The 19578-nt window shown below is 54.4% G+C and overlaps 1 protein-coding gene across 2 annotated transcripts; it reads right to left on the minus strand.

Moving 5' to 3' along the window:
• Positions 1-465: 465 nt before the first annotated feature.
• ABCC2 (ATP binding cassette subfamily C member 2) lies at positions 466-18557 on the minus strand. Of its 2 annotated transcripts, XM_075108055.1 has the most exons (32): positions 18411-18557; positions 17675-17848; positions 17064-17189; positions 15875-16009; positions 15351-15473; positions 14947-15002; positions 14460-14694; positions 13661-13842; positions 12895-13072; positions 12151-12405; positions 11478-11543; positions 10836-10973; positions 10346-10492; positions 9959-10043; positions 9802-9868; positions 9481-9607; positions 9158-9334; positions 8887-9054; positions 8394-8580; positions 7397-7529; positions 6853-6958; positions 6380-6599; positions 5753-5907; positions 4611-4766; positions 4323-4522; positions 3572-3698; positions 3102-3203; positions 2863-3006; positions 2429-2587; positions 2022-2188; positions 1475-1669; positions 466-1052 (listed from the first exon to the last, which is right to left on the minus strand). In XM_075108055.1, the coding sequence occupies exons 1-32, from the start codon at positions 18450-18452 to the stop codon at positions 923-925; spliced, it is 4662 nt and encodes a 1553-aa protein (XP_074964156.1). In that variant the 5' UTR covers positions 18453-18557; the 3' UTR covers positions 466-922. The 2 variants fall into 2 exon arrangements, with proteins under 2 accessions (XP_074964156.1, XP_074964157.1); XM_075108056.1 differs by lacking the exon at positions 15875-16009.
• Positions 18558-19578: the final 1021 nt, after the last annotated feature.

The following is a 19578-nucleotide window of genomic DNA, read 5'->3' on the forward strand; positions in this document are numbered from 1 at the left end:
GGGTGGCAGCAGCGTGCATGTGGGCATGCCAGCAACCGATGTCGGTGCTACAGCTCTTGGCTTTCATGCCCAAGAACAAAGAAGGGTCACGAGTTTGTGACCAGTAACCACCGTATTTTGTGTTACATGTGTGCATGCCGGCATAGAACACAGGCATGCCTGCACCTCTCCAGCTTGTCTCCACCACAGTCAGGGTTGTAGTCTGGAGCCACAGCCCAAAATCCACCCCACTACTAGTTACGATAGCCCCCAAAGACTGCCTCATTTATCTGCACTACAATCAAAGGGAGCTGTAGCCATAGGGAAGGCAGGCAGGCCCTGGCTTCACCTCCAGTGCCAAAGTAGTGTTCATGCCTGGGTATAGCTGTGCCACTCGATTTGGACTCCCCAGCCACATGTGTCTGCATAACCTGTGTTCCAGCTTCCCCCAAACACTAGCCAGGTTTAAAGGTAAACCGAGCTTACTTAGCATGCCTTAAATTCAAACATTTAGTTGGAAGACTAGAAACAGTTACAAAATGTAAATAAGTTATAACATTCAGTCTTAGATTAAACTAAATTTCATTCCATAGCGCTACAGCATCTCTCAGCTAGGTTTCCCTGGCACGGTAAAGTACAAAAACTAAGACCCCCAGGGGCCCATGGCATTCCTGCCTAACAGGTAAATTTTTCTCTCTATACTGGAATAAATTATGTAGCTCCCAACCCTCATGTGCACAGCGGGCAGGGCATGGTAGCAAGGTTAACAGCTCGCTCAAGTCCAGATCCCCTCTCCCTGACAGCCAGAGAAGCCACCCTCTTGGCTTTGCACCTGCAGAGTATTTCCTGGGCAGCCCAGCTACAGGGAGACACCGGTGCCTGCTTGGTGAGTGCCAGAGGGAGCAAGCTGCCCACACAACACCCGCACGCTGCTCTGCTCCACCTACAGCATGGTAGTTTCTATATTCACGATGCCAGCATCCTTTGCCATCGCAGAGAAGATGCCTTGCTTCTTGAGCAGCTCCTCAGGGCTGTCGTATTCCATAATCCTCCCAGCCTGTAGCACCATCACCCTGGCAGTAGGGAATGAGAAGGCCTGAGCTCCTGGGATCTGAGCCGATAGCGCTGCTGGTGCCAGCACTACATCCCCACCAACCCTCACTCCTACAGCCATGTTATCTGGTTCACCTCTCACCACAGAGGTGAGGGCACAGGTCTCCCTGTGCTGGTGGGGTGACACACTTGAGGTGTCAACAACTCCTGTGGTCCGTTGCTGTAAAGAAAGATCCCCAAAAGTGTTTCTCCCCACAAAAGTACAACTACTGCATGGCCATCCTTCCTGTCCCTCTATTCTGCTCTCCTAGAAGCTCTGTACATTGCTGTCCTGGGCACTGCACCCACCCCTGCCCCTCTGGCTGCATCCTTGCTTCTGCTGCTGGCCACCTCTTGCCCCATCCTCAGAGCCCAGAGCCCCATTCCCCTTGCCCCACGGTACCTGTTGCTGTCCATGATAGTGTGGAGGCGGTGGGCGATGGTAAGGACAGTGCAGGCAGCAAACTCACGCCGGATTGTTGTCTGGATTAAATGATCGGTTTCCAGATCTACGGCTGCTGTTGCTTCGTCAAGGATGAGGATCTTGGCTTTGCGGAGAAGGGCCCGGGCCAGGCACACGAGCTGCCGCTGCCCAACGCTGGATGAGGCAGGGAACATGGGTTACTAGGCAGATACCAGCATGGCTTCTGCAAGCCTACTGCCAAACACTGCCCTGACCCCAACACCATGCCTGCCCAGCCCTCTCTGGCCTTGCCCCAGCTGATCATCTGCCACCTTGAGCACTACGTCCCTCAGCGTCTTGCTGTCTGGGCCACCACGGAAGGCTTGGCTCATGCTGGCTCCCTGACAGCCCTGACTCCTGGACTGTTTTCTCCCACCTTCACTCCCAGAAGCTTATGTGCCCTCATCCCTTGACAGCCACTCTGCTGGAGGCTGCTGTTCCCCTGGGACTAGGGGGAAGGGAGGGGAGCTGGGCATGTTCCACTCACCTCAGGTTCTCCCCTCCCTCGCTCACAAGATGCAGCAGACCCTCGGGAAGCTCTTGCACATATGTCTTCAGGTGGGCCAGCTCGAGGGCCTTCCAGACCTCCTCATCTGTGTACTGGTCAAAGGGGTCCAGGTTCATCCGCAGGGTGCCAGTAAAGAGCACGGGGTCCTGCCAGGGACAGCACCGTGTTCAGCCAAGCCATGGCCATTCAGCAGGGCTGAATGTAGCTGCTGTAGCTGCTCCAGGCCCCTGAGTCTGGCCACAGCCTGCCCGCCCTGCTGCCAGGCAGGGGAGGTGGCCATGGCGTGCTCACAGGCCCAGGGATGCGCTAAGGGCAGTGCATCGCCCAGGGAACACAGCCTGGGGAGGATGTGCAGCAGTGGGACACGGGAAGGTGGGTAAGCTCACCTGGGGGATGATGGTGAGCTTCTGGCGCAGGTCGTGGAGGCCAATCGTCGCTATATCCACCTCATCGATGATGATCGTCCCTCCAGCGGCCTCCAGCACCCGGAAGAGGCAGTTGGAAAGGGAGGATTTTCCAGCCCCGGTCCGGCCCACAACCCCAACCTGTGGAAGCAGCTATTTAGACCAGCTGACGGAGTTGGAGAAAACAAGGCAGATGCTCTCTGCCTTGGTCTGGTGGGCCTTCCTGCCCTGCATCTGCAATCACCATCCCCCAAGACTGTCTCCTTTGGTCCCTGCCCTGCAGCTCAAGTCCCCAGGAGCTGCGTCCTGTCACCATCCCTCCCCAGCCCACAGACCAAACCTAAGAGGACAAAAACAACTTTAACACCATGTCACTATGGAAAGGGTGTAGTGAGGGCAGATGCAGAGGTCCTCACCTTCTCAGTGCTCCCGATATTGCAGGTGATCCCCTGAAGAACCAGCTCCAGTTCAGGTCGGTAACGAACTTGGAGGTCAACAAACTGGATCTCACCTTTGCTGGGCCACCCGCGGGGTGGACGCTTTTCTGTCACCCACGGAGCCTGGGGGCACAGGAGCATTAGGGGGGTTGCACCCTGCGATGCTGGCTAGCACCAAGCTGCGCAGCAGGCATTTGCCTGGATCCTGTTCTCCTCACCTCATTCTTCACCTTCGTGTACTCATGTACCCGCTCCACAGCCACAATATTTGTCTCCAGCTCCGAAGACGTCCGTACCAGCCAGTTCAGTGTCTGGGTCACCTGCATGACAGAGCCAGAGGATGGGATGCAGAGTTCAGTGGGACCCAGGAACAACCAGCACCTGCCTCAGCTCAGGTACTCAGCCTGGGCACGAGCCTCCTTGGCCCAGCCCCTAACTCTCCACTCTCCAACCCTTCAACAGCAGGAATGTTCTCCTCCCCACGGCAGCAACTGCCCCCCTCACGCTGGGATGTGCACTCCCCTGGCTCCATACCAGCTCTCTGGGTGATGGGACACCCCAGCTAATCCCCTCTCCATGGATCAGAGCTGGAGGCAAGGCAGCATTCTGCAGCCAGCCCAGAGCTATCAGGGTGTTGCTCCTAGAAACAACCCTGCCTTGAAATAAGAATAAGATTTCATTGACTCACGTTGAGGGCCGAGGAGACAGAAAGACCCACGATGCCGCCCTCCAAAGTGCCCTTTGAAATCACAGCTAGAAGTGCAGAGAAGAAGACCACCAGGCTCCCAACAAACTCCAGACGAATCGCCAGCCACCTGCTCTGGGAGAGCACAGCTGAGGGGTGGTGGGAGAGGCATCTGCCTGCACCCAATACAGGGCCCACCAGCGAGACCAGCACCTCACCAGCATCCCTGCACACCCAGCTCTGAGCCCAGTGCTGTACACATGGTACCTACACAGCATGTGATTTGTAGCCAATTCTGCAAGCAGGTTAATTTTATCTGTCCGCCCCTGTGTCTCACACATAACGTCCTGTGCTGGTAATGCCATGTATCAGAGAAGCCCCAACTGTACAACCCTCACACACCCAAAATATCTACCCATTAACACAACAACATCAGATACTGCCCTCATCGTGCTCCCACCTGGCCTGGAGCATCAGCCTCTTCCCAGAACCCACCAACCACCTCAGCCCTTGACAGCGCAGCTCACCCTGCCCAGGCTCTGGACACTTCTAGGGGGCCACACCTTGGCTTTCAAAATCATCCTAAAACATCTCTTTCCCACAGATGGTGGTCCCATCCCAAGCTCCCCCAGTTCCTACACAGACCCTGAGATCAAAAGAGAGGGCTGCAGCATCTCAGGGACCTCCCGCAGGACCCAGAAGCCCCTGGGCAGAGGTGCCGCAGCTGTGCTGTGGCATAAGGAGTAAAACTCACCTGTTTGAAATTATCCAGGAGTAAACGCATTTCTGATTGATGTCCATGGTGCTCTCATTTTGCTGCAGGAACCGTTCTTGGTGTCCATAGGCCCGGATTACAGAAAGGCCTGACACTGTCTCACCAAAGTGGGAGTAGATAGGAGACCTAGTTACAGAGTCCAGACGCCGTAGCTGTCGTGATGTAGAGACATAGAAGCACTGAAATGAGGGACATAAGTTGGTTACCAACACAAAGCCTGGCAGCAACAAGCAGGGCAGAAGCTTCTCTCAAGCCCCAATTACTCACCAGCACAAAATAGTAGAAGATGCTCAAGGGAATGATAATGACAGCAAAGAATGGAGTGGCCAGGGAGATCATGAGCAATGTGCTAATGATGGCCATGAAACAGGACAGCCAGCTGCGGAAGGACATGGGGATAGTCTCATCTATCGTGAAGATGTCCTGGAACATACAAAGAAGTGTGGAGAAGCAGTCAGTGACACCAGAGAGAGGGAGAAACCCAAAGGCCCCACACATACAGGGTTCCTACACACTCGTGTGTTAATATAGTACCAGACATTTGCAAAAATATTGGATGACACTGAATTGATATTAGGGTCACAACCCCATTCAGGACCACAGCTCTTAGCTTGGGAACAGCTGATTTAATCAAGAAGCTTTCTATAGTATTTCCCTGTTGCACAGACCAGCTTTGGGAACTGCATCTTCATCTAGACCCAGGATGCAGTAGCAGGAACTGAGGCAGAAAGAGGGACAGGGCTGACTCCAGGTCCATTTGGGTGCACCCAGGTCTCCAGCTGGCCATCATCCCTCTCCTAGCTGGGCACCACATACTCCCTCATCTCAGAGTAAACCCAACAGGCCCATAGGCTTGATCTCAAGAGAGATTTTTATTCCCAAAGATCAAGAGATGGCACCAAAGGAAGAAGTAGTGTAGCAGCACACTTGAAACTATCTCTCTGTATTCTCCCTCCTTTCTCATTTTCTCTTTATGAGCTTCATTTACATAGCAAAGACTGTGTAATTTGGCTGAAAGTCCGTAACCCATAACCAGAAGGGCAACTTATTATGGGACATGAGCTGTAGGATCCTGCCTCTCTTGGTAATCTACTTGGGACCCTCTTCAGTTTCTTTATATCCGTCTTGACCGGGTGGCCCCAAAACAGGACACAGTATCCAGTTGTGGCCTCCCTAGCACTAAGCAGAGCAGATATTAACTTCCTGTGATCTGCTGGCCACTCTCCTCCTAGTATAGCCCCAGATGTCGTTTGCCTCACAGCCAGCCTCGCACCCACCATGCCCTTCTGGTCCCTTCCAGGCACTGATCTGGGCTCTTCTATGCAGTGCTGAACAGCAACAGGGTTATGCCACCACCCAGTGCTCTCCAGACCTGCTGGAACACCTCCATGTTGGGGCTGTTCTCTTACCTTGGCAAACCTATTCACAATGCGGCCAGTTGGAGTCATATCAAAAAAGCTCATGGGCACTCGCAGGATGTTGCTGAGCAGTTGCTGATGCATAACCTGCGAGGCTCGCATCGAACCATGAGCAGATAGGATGGTTGCAAAGAGCAGGAAGAGAGCTGCAAGAAGGGTAGAGAGTGGTCATCACCAGATCATGTGTGACTGGCCCCAGGCACCTGTGGCTCAAGGGACACATCAAGTGGCTCCAAGCCAGCAGCTCTATAGTGAGCCACTGTGATAGTCCTGCATCCTACCTCCTTGGGAGGCCCCAGTAACTACGTCCCACCACAGGGGAAGAACACTAACCCTTTTGGAAAGCCTTGGGCCCTAAGACTATCTCCAAACTGATTAAGGACAGTGTTCTTCAACAAAAGGGAGCAACACAGAATTCCTGGGGCAATTCATACTGGCTTCAGACTGATATCTGTCCCCAGTTCAGCCAGGAGCCGGAATGAAGGCAGCAGCAGGCAAATGAACAAAGTGCTGGGTTCCCTGCTCCTTGCTGCACTGCTGCCTGCAGGCCTTGCAAACTATATCCCTTCTGGGCCACAGAGCTGAGGTAAGCGGGATCCCCTGTGCTCCCACACTCACCTTGTGAAACCCCCAGTGCCCCAAAGACACCGATCCGCAGGTCTCGCTGCTCCACGGGATAGGTCTGATTCAGGTAGTGCTGCGCATCGTCAGTCCAGGCGCTGAGCCACAGGTTGGTCCCCACAAAAGCGACATACTGTCCAATGTAGCCCATGGCAACCCAGAAAGAATACCACAAGCCAACAGCACGCAGGTACTGCAGGTACACGGAGAACTTCACCTGTGGACCAATTTAGCCCATCACCGCTGCCCAGCAAATGGCGGCCAACAACACCCAGCACAACCTTGGGACTCCCACCTTGCTGCTCCCCTCCAGTGCCCTGCCCACCAGCCCCAGGCAGCTCTGTCTCCTTCAGTGTCTCTTGGCTGCAATGGGGCTGCAGCCAGCCAGCACCGGCTTCTCTGAGACACAGCCAGAGTCTTACAGCACTGGGCCAGGGCAACACAGTGCTTCCTCTGTCCATCCTGCTCACCTTGCCGGTTTCCACAGCTTCTTTCTCAATCAGCTGCTGGCCCTTCAGCTTCTTGGAGGGCTCCTCCTGGGCCTTCTTCCAGGAGTTGGTGCTGCTTTTACTAAGGCTGCAGGGAGGTGATAGGCACTGTTAGTCATGAGGTGCTGGATGGGCCCTACTTTCCTGGAGGCCCATCCCCACACTGCATTGGGACTCCAGTGCTGGAGCCCTCTGGGAAATAATGTCCTAACTGGAGCAGCTTTAAATGAGCCTGTGGAAGCCTTAGGCATTTGCAGCCATGAAATCATAGCCCTCATCCCCAAAAGCAGAACCAGCAGCAGCAGGAGTTTCAGAGAAGACCACAGAGTAAGGCTGTGACACGCTAATGTAAGTAAAGGCAAGATCAGATGCTCCTGACCCAACCCAGCTGGTGGCAGGAGCAGGCAGGGAGGCTCCCAGCCCCTTCTCCACAGGAATCCCCCCAGGGAAGCCCCTAGATCCCATCTCCTAGGAAAAAAATGTAGGGGTCAGGGGAGAGAACTGAGAGCTCAGGTCGAGTTCCCACCTGCGACTGAACCCTCTCTGACGGATGCTGGCCTCTCGCTTCAGGGTCATGGTCACCACATCATCAGGGCCCTCCTCCACACAAGGCTCAATGTCTTCATTCCCCTGCTCTTCCTCCTCAGCTAAAGCAACAGCTACAAGCACAGGGGTGAGGGAAGGTAGAGTCAGGCACTAAGGAGAGAGCAGATCTTATGCACCACACCTCTGCTGCACTCAGCTCCAACCCACGCCCCAGGCCCAGGCTGTATCCTACCTCGGCACATCACAGCCGTTTCCAACCCTGCTGCAAGCACAGTACCACAGTACAGCAGGAGGAGGAAGAAATCCATTGTGCTGGAGGGAGAACTGACAGGGGACATAAGGCTAAAGGCCTGCACGGAGGCAGTCCCTGCTGCTGACTTGTCCCAGTACCACAGGTGGGACATCATGCAGAGATTTGTGCTAGTTTAGGAGGTGCAAGATCTGGTAAGCCACATCATTCCAGTTCAGGAGCACCTCTCTGAGTAGGTGGAGATGGATCCTGTGGGGATGGGCTGGGAATAGCCAGGCTCCAGCTGGACGACTGGGCTGAGCCCAGGCAGGGTGAGCATCCACCTGGCCTGATAACACTCCTCCACATAGCACTGAGGGACACAATAAAGATGAAATATTATCCAACAGCATGTTTAGAATAAACCAAAGGATCTTTCTCACCCTGGCAACACTAAGGTATGGAGCCCATTGCCACATGAGATTATGGGAGCCATAAGCATAAGCAAACTAAACAGGGAGTAAAATTTTAGACACTGGCTGTTCAGCACAATGCCTGGATGCAAAACAGGCAGAAAGTCCTTGTGCTGCTGATTGCCAGAAGCTGGGATGGATTCACAGTGGCCACTGCTGGGGCCTGGACTGGATAGAGCCAGGTCAGACTGACAGATCAGGTCATGGGGTTTTCACATCCCCAAGACACACGCACAGCCCCTCCAACTGCCACAGCCCCATTGTGTTCCCAGTACCTGTGGAATTTTTCTCTGAAGGATCTTCCTCCTGTCTGCCATACAAGTTCAGAAACTGGGCAAAGGCCCCCCTGTTTGCAAGCAGGGTGCTGTAGGAGCCGTGCTCAGACACTGCTCCTGCCACCAGCACCACGATGTTATCAACCTGGGGCAGGAAACTCATACTGTGCGTCACCAAGAGCCGTGTCTGCAACAAAGTGGTTGCAGCATAGTGAGCATCAGAGCACCCCTCACCCCCCAGCCATGGGCCTGCAGGCTCTCCATCTCCTACTTGGGGACCTCTCTGATTGCCAGTGCCTTGCTATGAGGACACAGAGCACCCCTCTGGGGGCTTGTGAGGCCTCTCCTGCCTGCTGCAGCCCCACGTGAAAGCCACAGAACAGCCCCCCCGCCCATCTCAAGCAAGCAACCTCAGCCTTCCCTGGATGGTCAACACCATGCCAGTGCCACTCCTGTCTGGCCGGGTGGTGGGGAGGAGGGCACAGGCGCTCACCTTCTTTTGCAGCAGCCCTTTTGGCCCCAGCACATGCTCGAAGAGGTACTTGCCAACGTGAGCATCCACGGCAGACAGGGGGTCATCCAGGACATAGATGTCTGCGTTGCTGTACACTGCCCGGGCCAGGCTGACTCGTTGTTTCTGGCCCCCACTCAGGTTAATGCCCTGGAAGGGAAGGAACCTCTCTGAGCACTGGGCTGGCACAGGGCAACAGCTCTGTCTTCTGCTGCAGGTGCTGCGGGAACCCCACAGCGCCCAGGGCTGATACCTTCTCTCCAATCTCTGTCTGGTCACCCGCAGGCAGTAGCTCCAAGTCTGGGAGGAGGGCGCAGGCCTTGATGACCTGCTGATACCTGGCTTCGTCCAGTTCTGACCCAAAAAGGATGTTGTCTTTCAGTGTGGCATTCTGGATCCAGGCTTGCTGGGGGACGTAGGCAAGCGAGCCCTGGAAAGAGAGGCGCAAGAACACTGCCATCTCCTGCAGCTTGTCCTTGCTCTGAGCCACCACCCCAGCAGCAGTCCTGCCCTACTGCCTCCCCGCTGAGCTCTCAGGCAGCCCCACAGCTCCCCGCGCCAGCCAGGTCCTCTCACCTGGATGTTGATGTGTCCCTTGATATTCTCCATCTCCCCAAGCATGGCAGACACCAGCGAAGATTTGCCTGAGCCCACAGCCCCCACCACGGCCACGAGGCTCCCAGGTGGGATGTCCAGGGTGACACTGCAAAGACATTAGTGCTGAGGGAGCAGCACTGCCAGGTCGCTTGCCAGGTCCTGCATGGGACCAGCAAAGCAGTGTTTCTGGGGCACTTGCCTCCAGCAGCACTGTGCAAGGTGACTGCTAGCCCCAACTAACGACACAGAAAGACTCCCTTTCCCCACCCATCTGCCCCCAACATGGCACAGAGCACTCACTCTCTTATCGCAGCGTTGCCATCCTGCTCCCAGGCAAAGGTGGCCTCCGAGAAACGCACAGCACTGCCTGCCAGCAAAGAGCCATCCCTCAGGGCTGGGAAAGGCCAGGGCTGGGCCAGCCTAAGACCCACAGGGACTAACCTGGAGGTTCACCTACCTGCAATGGGGTTGTGGTGGATAGCTGAGGTGTCCAGGTCTTCTCCGCCCAAGTAGCGCTCCAGCCTCTCATTTGACACATTGGTCTGCCATGGCAGAAAGAGGATGACGTGCGGGCATGGGGCACAGCTGGGTGGGCTGGCAGGAGCCCCGTAAGTGGACCACCCCCATACACACAGTCCCCTGCCCAAGCACCAGCACCAGCCTCTGTGCCCCAAGCCTGTGTCAGGTATGTGAGTCCTGTCCCGTCCCATTGCCAGCAGAGTTCTGTGCACTGACTCCTGGGTGTCCAAGGCCCATGTCCATCACACACCTGAGCCCCCTATGCTCGTTTGGGCAGAGGTATCATAAGATGCCCCTGCATCCCCTGGCCTATGTGAAAGCTGACCTGCACCAGGGAAGAGAGGACCAAGGGCAGCATGGCCATGGGGAAGCGCAGCACATTGAAAAGGGAGATAGCAGTAAAGGCCTTCTGTGCATCCAGGATGTTGTTCTCATCCACCAGTACATAGACGGCAAAGCTTGCCAAGGAGACCTAGGACAGACAGCAGGGAAAGCCACCATCAGCATGGTAGTGTGCAGCCCAGACCTTTGTGCTCCCCTAAGACCTCAGCAGTGCCTTCCTGCTGGGGTCCTATTCCCCTCCTGCTTGCCTTCTCCTTTGGGCCCCATCTCACCACTCTGATGGGACCCCTTTCCACCACAGCTCTCCTGCCAGCAGCCAGGACCATACTCTGCATCCCATCTCCTGCCAGCCAGCCCATTCCTTGCTGCAGCAGCACTCCAGCCAAGGTTCCCAATCCTTCCCATACCATTGGACACAGCCCAATCCCAGCTCTGAGGAAGGTGCAGCCCTCCCCAGACCTGCTGGCGCTCACCAGGAAGGGGGCACACGTGAACACAAAGATAGAGATTGACTGCAGGTAACTGAAGTTCACCAAGTCCTTGAGCTCGCGTGCCCGGATCTCATTGACTCGCTTCTCAAATGAAGGCTCCCAGGCAAAAAGCTTCAGGATCTGTGGATGAGCAGGGTGAGAGGGTGCTGGCCTCACAGGAATGCCCACCTCCACACTCAGCTTGCTGGTGGCCAGCACCTCCATCAGCTCCTCCTGGCTTGCTCAGAAGCCTGCTTGGCCACTGCATCTCCCCTCTCCTGTCCTGCCCTATGGCTTATAGCACATTCCCACTCCCTCATCCGTGGCTTACAGGTCATTGCCAACCTCTCTGACACCGTGGCACCCTGCTCACCACCACAGCCAGCCAGAAAACCCCCAGAAAACCCTCTGTTGGTTCCCAAGTTTTGGTACAGGTACTCGGAGCTCCTCCCCAGCCAACCTTCCAAAAGGTGAGGCAGCCAAAGGAATTGCAGAGGCTGAGGTTTGCCTACCCCAGACACAGGGGCCCCAAGGTAGACTATAACACTGGTGCTGTAGGGTTATACAGGTGTCCTGCCTCCAGGTACAGTGCACCAAGAAGAAGGGTGCTGCAGCTGCCCTGGGGGTCTCCACTCCACTGCTCACCTTGATTCCATTGAGGATTTCACTCATTATGTTCATGCGTTCATCCTTGGTCTTCATGTTCCTCACCTACAAACAGAAGAGCCAGAGGTCACCTAAACCAGACAGCAACTCACCATTGGAAAAACATCTGGGCTGCCACAGACAAGGGAAGGGTGGACTCCAGGGCCCAGAGAAGACATCCCACAAAGCTGGACCTTGGCTTCATGGGGCTCTGGACAACCTGGAGAAAAAACAGCACCCTGTTGTCTGGTAGAAGCTAGGGCTTTATTTTATAGCTGATAATATAAAATGTGCAGATGTGGCACTTTGGGACATGGTTTATGAAGCATGGTGGTGTTGTGTTGACAATTGGACCTGATGATCTTAGAGGTCTTTTCTAACTTTATTGATTATGTGATTCTATATCTTGCTTTCAGTTCTCAAGGCTGCACCCAGCCCTGTTCAAATTCAGCTGTGATGGTAGAACAGGTCTCACCTGCCTCCTGCTCATCTCAGCTGATTACCCCCTGCCTCAGGTTAGAGACATCCCCAGCCCAAGTCAGATGAACTTCCTAGGCTGGGAAAGATCCACAGCATAACAAGAAAGGGTAGGGGAACGTGGAAAACAAACGAGGGGAGCAACAGCAGGCCTCAGGAGTAGGAGGCCAGGGAGGATCTTGCTCCCACCACTGACCTGGATGGTTTTGGCCTTGGCAACCAGGAACGCATTTATGGGGATGAGCAACACCATGACTGCAATGCCAGCCAGGACAGAGGGGCCCAGCTCTCCCCAGAGGAAGACGATGGACAGGATAATTTGCAGGGGGGATGACCACAGCTGGTGAACGAAGTTGGCCATGTCCATGAACCTCTGGGCATCAGCTGACATCAGATTCACAGTCTCTCCCACCGTGGACTCCTTGCGGGTGGCACTGGACATGGTGAGTGCCTGCAGAGAGAAAGCGTAATCACTGCAAGTCGGTCTGGCAGCAGTCTGGCAGCCAGCAGCATGGCACAGAGCAGGGAATTAGCAGGCCAGGCTGAAACTGATCCTGGTGCCTCTCTGCAAGCCACAGGTGCTGTCATCACTGCCTGCACACGGAGCGCCACTAGATGCTGGGGCCAAAGAAACACATCCCCGTGCAGGAATCCCAGTGGCAGCTGCCCTAGGTGTTGCACTGCTCTGAAAAGAAACCTCCCGTGGCCCCCAGTAGTTGTCAAACACACGGCTGCAGCACCCAGGTCCCAGGCAGAACTAGCACCCACAGTGTCCCCAGCACTGGTTGAGTGTCCCAAAAGCCAAGCTCTCCCTGCATCTTCCTGGGAAGTGAAAGGCATGCATTCCACGAGCCCCAGGCTGGCGTGGCAGGCAACGGATGCTGGTATCCCAGCCGAGCTTGGAGGAAGTCAACAGGGGTGATGACAGGGCCATACCAACCTTCTTGTAGATGGCAGCAATGAGACTAGCACGCACATTTATGCCAAGATGGAAGCACAAGCTGAAGTACTGCTGCAGGCAGAGGGACTGGATTAGTGCTGTCAGGAAGAGTAGGATGGCGTACAGATAGCCTTGCCAGGCAAAGGACTCCTCATCCGACACAAAAGTGATCAGCAGCCTGGAGGGAAAATAACCCCATGAGACCCTCACCCTACTGAGACCCAAGCAGGATGCTCCAAACCAATGCAGAGAGAGCATCCCCATGAGAGCAGTGACCCTGCCCCAGACAGCTGGCTCGATGCTCAGCAAGCTGGGACCCCTGTTCTGCTGAGTGTCCCTGTTCTGCCAGGCCCACTGCATTTCTCATATAGCAGTGAGTCACTAATGCCAAATCATCCACAAAGACTGCGTGGCTCTGCAAAACAAATTGGGCAGGTCCTGCTGGGCTGAGCTGGACTGACTCATGAAGGGCCCCAAAGAAGAGTGAGGACTGTTTCCAGGGAGGGAGCAGTATTGCATAACAAAGGATGTAGGGAGCAGGGAGCAAGATACCACCCATAAAAGCTGGCAGCCAGCTCAGATCAGCTCTTCATTAAACTGTAACCCAACACATTCTCATGCCTTTAGTGAGGCCACAAAAAGTCCCCAGGGTGTGGGGCTGGGAGAAGCACATGTATGGAGATGGTGGGGTTGGATGCATTGCACGTAGGGAGGTGGTGGGGCAAAGCCAGGATGGCATAGACAGGGACAGAGAGAAAGGACTCACTTCAGCAGCTGGGGGCTGACAAACACAAGTCCATCATGCACCAGCTTGAAAGCCACCGATAGCAGGAGGTTCTGCCAGAAGGTCTTGCACAGGGTTTTCACTAGCCAACCCCTGGCAAAATCCTTGTGAGGTCCCAAGTCCCCTTTGTCTCCCTTCCTCTTCCTCTTCGGCTGCTTCTCCTCCTAGAGGGAAGCCCACACAGAAGTAAAGGAGCTGGTTGTGCAGGCTTCCTGCACCTGAAAGAATACTTCCAAGGGCAGCGCCATAGACCCCAGATGAGGTATCCTGAATGAAGCCTCAGCTTTCCCTCCTGCCATGTTCCCTCTCGCTGATGTCTGCTCATGTTTTACACCCCCGGTACTAAAACCCCTCTTGTGTGCCAGAGACAATTGTTGCAAACCCCAGAGCAGCCTGAACCTCTCAGGTCAAAAATCAGTCACCCCAGGAAGAATCTGAGGCCAGGGGTGATCACAGAGTGATGTTCACTCTGACCTCATTGCTGGGAGGTATCTGGGGTAGGGAAAGACAGAGGGAGCTGCTTGTACGGCAGACTTAAGGGTGGTTCCTGCCCTTCTGTAGGGCAGAAGGATGCAGATTTTCTTGGTCTCTCAAAACACGGGGATCTGCTGAGGATAAAGACGACCCTGTCATGGGTTCCCCCATCCTTGCCCATGGCCCTGCAGAATCAAAGAGGGGAAAACCCAGCAAAGGGTCTGCAGGGAGGTGAGGTGACCCTACTCCCCAAGGCTGGACCTGGATCTCTCTGTCCATGCAAGACCAAGAGTAGGACGGGATTTACCAGCACCAGAATGTCTTGGCTCTGGGCCTTGCCCATGTTGTTCCCATAGTCTGGGTCAGCTTCACGGTGTCTTCTTTTCTTGTATTTCCACTTCTCCAGTTCTGCTTGGGCCTTCCTCACTGCAGTCTTCATGTTCTTCTCAAAAACAGCGTAAATAGCCTGTGTCTTGTCTTTATCTTTCAATTCCCAGATATCCTCTACTTCCAAGGGCTTGCGATAGCCCTTGGAAACAATGCTGTGGGGCACAGGAATCTCCCCTCAGCAAGTTCTCCCATACTATTCCCAAGGGAGAGTGTCCTTGCTGCAAATGCAGAGCCTTCACACCCAGCCGGGCCCTGAGCTCAGGCTGCACAGACTGCACCGAATGTGGTGTTTCTCACGACTAACTCCAAGCAGCCTGTGCTGCAGGCTCCCCAAAATAGCACTGGCCCAGCCCTAAAGCACCCCTGCATTTCACCAGCCCAACCTCTCATGGAGCCCTGCTCACCTGGTGTACCATTCAAAGGTGATGGAGCTCAGGAAGGAGGCTGTCACCTCTGGGTTCTAGGATACAAAGAAAAGTGGGTACCAAGAGATTGTTGATGCTGAAGGGTGGTGTCAGCTAGAGTTGGCTCAGCACCCCCAGCCATTAAGCAACACCAGAAGTTTCAAACCGTGCCAGCGCTAGTCCCAGGATCCCCATCTTTCAGCCAGAAGCAGCCCACTTTGGACACAGGTGCAGATGCCCCAGGCTGCAGACTCCGGCTCTCATGATGCCCCTTGCTGAAGCCCTCAGGTCTTCCCTCCCACAGGGCCCAGGACGAGTCTGCATGAGGCCCATCCTACCCCATGCAATGCCAGCTGGGATGTGGTACCCCAAGCCCCGAGCTCACTCCCACATGGACCTCACACCTTCTTCCTGATTTCCTTTGTTTCTGGAGCAACGTCTGAGAAGCCCGAGACAAAGAAAAGCAGCAGCTGGAGCCCGTAGGAGACGAAGAAAAGGACAAATCGTGGCATGTCGGAGATTGGTGCCTGCAGGAATGGAGAACCCAGGGTGACGGTTGGAGCTTGTCTCAAGGCCACCTGGCACTCAGACAAGATCCATCTCCAGGACAGTGAACATGCCTGAGCCCAATAGGGCAGTGCAAAACTCACTCTGGGTTCTGGCTCAGCTTCCCTTTGCCACCCCTCCCAGCCTCTCCTTGACCTCCTCGCCTAAGTTCTTAAGGGGAGAAACTGGTAAAGAAGAGCTTATGCCTCCCCAAAGAGACAGGATGAATTAAAAAAGCCATTCCTTCTAAGGTCTTTTCTGGTTCTCCAAGGTCCCTAGGGCAGCTGGGACCTCAGCTTGTCAAGAGATGAGGTCTGAAGGGACCTTGTTTGGGGACAAAACAAGACCATGGGGAAGCGCAGCGCTTCCTGCCAAACCCAACCTGCAGGGCTCTCCGGAGGAGCGACTGGAATGGCAATATCCCACAGAGCAGGGACAGTGTCCAGAAGCAGAAAAGTATCCCCGAGTCCCTGCACAAGCAGAAGCGTCGCACATCATGGATCAGCAGTACCAGGAGCTGGGGGAAAAAAAAACAGTCAGGGGTTCAGGTAGGGCTGCAGGAGTAGGTCTGGGCTCTAAACATGCCTTTGGAGCATGTGTCCCAGGATGCCAGCGCACATGATCTGCTGGGTTTCTCTGCCTTGAAGACACTGATCTCCCAGTGACAGAGGTCACTGACAACCCTACATAAGCTTCAGAGTTTACTGCACAGGGCAAAGGTTTATTTCAGAAAGACCTAAGATCAGGCTCCTCATAGGAAAAGCAAGGTCTGAAGACACCCTGACATTACAGCAGGGCATTATTTCTCTTTTTAGTTCTTCTCACCCCAGATGCTCAGATATGCCCAGCTGTGAGGCATCACACCCTGCCTCCTGCGTATTGCCCCCAGGCTTGGAATTAAAGCCAGATCAGAGACCCAGCAGCACAGTCTCTCTGGGCAGTCCCCTTGGTTTATAATCTCACGTGAACTATACACGTGAAGATAAATGACATGACAAAATACAAAAGATAGCAGATTGGAGTGTTACTTTTGCTTTTAAGTGTTGCTCCTGAGCATTACGGCTTTGTTAAGACTATGAGAATGTTCCATGTCTGATACAAGATATCTGCAACTTCCATGCACATATTCCATCAAGCTAATAGCCCCTCTGTCCTCAGCTTTCTCCTCTGTCTGTGGCACTCGACTCTCCACACAAAACTGAGCTGCAACCCTTGGGAAGCTGTGAGACATCAGAGCAGCAAGCCATGGTCTGATGTTCATGCTGTGCAATCAGTCCTGTGAAACCCATACTGCTGCTACTAAGGCTTCTGCCAGAAAACTCAGCAATGCTCACAGGCATAGTATCTATCCTGATTTTAAGGATAAAAGGAGGAACCACTGTACAACCAGACACCTGCGCTTAACCTACCACCCTTGTGCACCACCCACCTATCCTCTAGGCTACGCCTCCCTGGTGCACATGGCTTCCAGCTGATCTCTGTGCTATAGGAAGTTTTCTGCTGCTTGGCTCCACGGTCTCACACCCTGTCTCTTCGGTGACACACAGCACATTTACTGTCTGATCCCTTACCCAGGTGGCGATGTACAGGCTGGGGTTTGTGTACTGCACAGCTGGCAGTGAGTCCTGCTCTGCGTCCTCTGCAAATGCCAGGGCCAACTCCCCCACTGCCGTCAGCATCAGCAAGGTAGCCAGTACCTGCAGGGAGAGGGGAGCAGCTGTGAGGGGAGACCCAGCCCACCTTGGGCACTGGGAACCACCGGGAGACAACACAGTTGGGCATAAAACCACTGTGTCCCATACACCGTTACACCGTTTCCAACCCAAACCTAGCCTGGGAGAGCTTTCTAGGGCCCTGTGAAGCTACAGCACTACCACAGGAGCACTGCCATCATCTTAAGCTTGGAGGATAACAGCCAGCAAGATGAGAGGCTCAAGTACACACCTCTGCCCTCCCTCCCAGTGCATCCCAGCCCTATTGTCCCCTCTTTCCCAGATATGCCTCATCCTGGGCCCCCCTTTACGTTTCTCTCCAAGATTGTGCCCTAGCCCATCGCTGTGTCTCTCCTACACTTCTCATCTCTCCATCCCACACCTTACTCCATCCCAGAGGCTTTCCACTCACCACCCCTCCATCCCAGGCTGCTCCAGCCTGCCCTCTGTGTCCCCTCAGCCCACTCTACCTGTTTGATGATGTAAAGTTTGGTCACAGATGATTTCTTGGCTCCGGATTTGCACATGGGCAGCATCTGCCATGGAGCCAAAATCCAGAAGAAGCCAAGGGGGACCCAGACCAGCACAGTCTGCTGGAAGCACACGGGCAGGTCAGCATCCGGACGAGCAAGGTAGGAGGCATTCTGGAGGCAGCAAGGACAGAGAGCCAAGTCACTCAGGATGGCTTGACCCCCACCTGGCTCGCAGCACACGAGCCAGAACTCCTATAGCTCCTGCCCACCCTGCTCTACCCCGTTGCACCCCCCTCAACACTGACCTTTCTGGCTGAGCATTTCAGCACTCAGCCAAGCTCCCAGGTGATGTCCCCCTACCCATCTATCTGCCTGAACCTGGCATGGCCTCCTCCACAACCACCCCTTTTGCTGGAGCCAAGCCAGCTGTAGCAGCTGGACCCAAATCATTCCCCAAGAAGTCCATGCAGGGCATCCTGAGTTCCCAGCTGGGCTGCAGGGCTAAAACATGACAGGACTCACTCAGAGAACCGTCATTGGCATTGTTGTCTTGTGGATACCACGCAGGCAGTGCACAGCACCAAGTGCCATGGCAGCCCTGGATAAATACCTGGACCACTGGCAGTTGGGTCCCACTGGCTGAACAGACTGTGAGCCTTGGGATCTACTGCTCTCCACTTCCAATGAGCATCCTACCCCAAGAACAGGCAACGGGGGTGATGCAGCCACTCACCCAAAAGACCGAGCCGCAGAACTCCTCCAGGGCTGTCGACATGGCTCAGAGGAGAAGAGAGGGCAGTTCCTTCCCCTCGCTCTGCCTGGCTGTGAGAGTCTTATATGGATGCTTGGGACAAAATTCCCCGCACACCCACAAGCAGTGCTGGGACAAAATCCCTGATGACACGCAGTTAATTTTTAACTTGGTGCGATTGCACAACACCACAGACCAAAGCAGTGACCAAAAGAGCTTTGGAAACCACACAGGCTGTGGGGAAGGGAGGAGAGGAAGACCCGAGAAAGAGATTAAAGGGGAGATGCAGGGAGGGAAGCCACTGTCACAGAGTCACTGCAGGACACCACAGCCATTGCTCAGAAACCATGGCCTTCATCAGTGCCCACCAACAGAGAGACAAGCTCATGTGGACACACTAAAGACACTACTTTGGTGAAACAGACCTCTCCTTCCAGAACAAGCCTGCTGAATGCTGCCAAAAAGTCCAGGAAAGGCTGGTCCCTCAGGAGCACAAGACGACAGTACCCTTTATCTCATGTGCCACCCAGCAAGGAGGCCAGGGACACCAGCAGTGCTCCAGGACTGGGAACTTGCAGCATCTGGCAGCTGAGCTGACCGCATGCTGCAGTGGTCTTTGAGTCTCCAGGATCTGGGTTCCTTTTACCAACTTCTGGCCTGCAGAACCTGGAGACTTTCCCAGCTCTTCCTTTTGCTTCTCCCTTTCCCACATCTCTGTGCTGTCTGCATGTTATGGCAGCTGGCTGACCACAAAACCCAAGAGACTTTGAATCTTCATTCTAAGGCAACCCCAACATCTGAGACAGGCAGAGGACGATTCCTGAGGGGGGTGACTGCCACTAAATGATCACCCTGCTGCTTAGAAAGGTGGAGGTGTAGGGGCAGGTAGGCATAGTGCTACTCTAAGGATAGAACTGAATTTGATTTAGCATGTATGTTCTTGGGAAGCAGCAGGTAAAAGGGGACTGTAGGGTGACTGAAAAGATTCTGCTGTCTCATTGTTCGGAGTTAGTAGATAGCTCAGAAGTCAAAGGTGGTACAATGAGTAATATTCATGAACCCCCTTGCTGTCAGTACCAGAGAAAGGTTCAATGTCCAATTCATTGGTTAATTATTATTGGCTTGTCTGATTAAATCCACTTGTTTTTGT

This window comes from Phalacrocorax aristotelis, chromosome 12, assembly GCF_949628215.1.
Source record: "Phalacrocorax aristotelis chromosome 12, bGulAri2.1, whole genome shotgun sequence".
Lineage (NCBI taxonomy): Eukaryota > Metazoa > Chordata > Aves > Suliformes > Phalacrocoracidae > Phalacrocorax > Phalacrocorax aristotelis.

Coding starts and splice junctions, on each gene's coding strand:
- ABCC2 (XM_075108055.1), bottom strand. CDS start 18,452: ATGTCGACAGCCCTGGAGGAGTTCTGCGGCTCGGTCTTTTGG. Junction 15,474..15,874: donor TCCTCCGGAGAGCCCTGCAG/GTTGGGTTTGGC, acceptor CCATTCCTGCAG/GCACCAATCTCCGACATGCC. Junction 13,843..14,459: donor GCCAAGACATTCTGGTGCTG/GTAAATCCCGTC, acceptor GCTTCCCTCTAG/GAGGAGAAGCAGCCGAAGAG.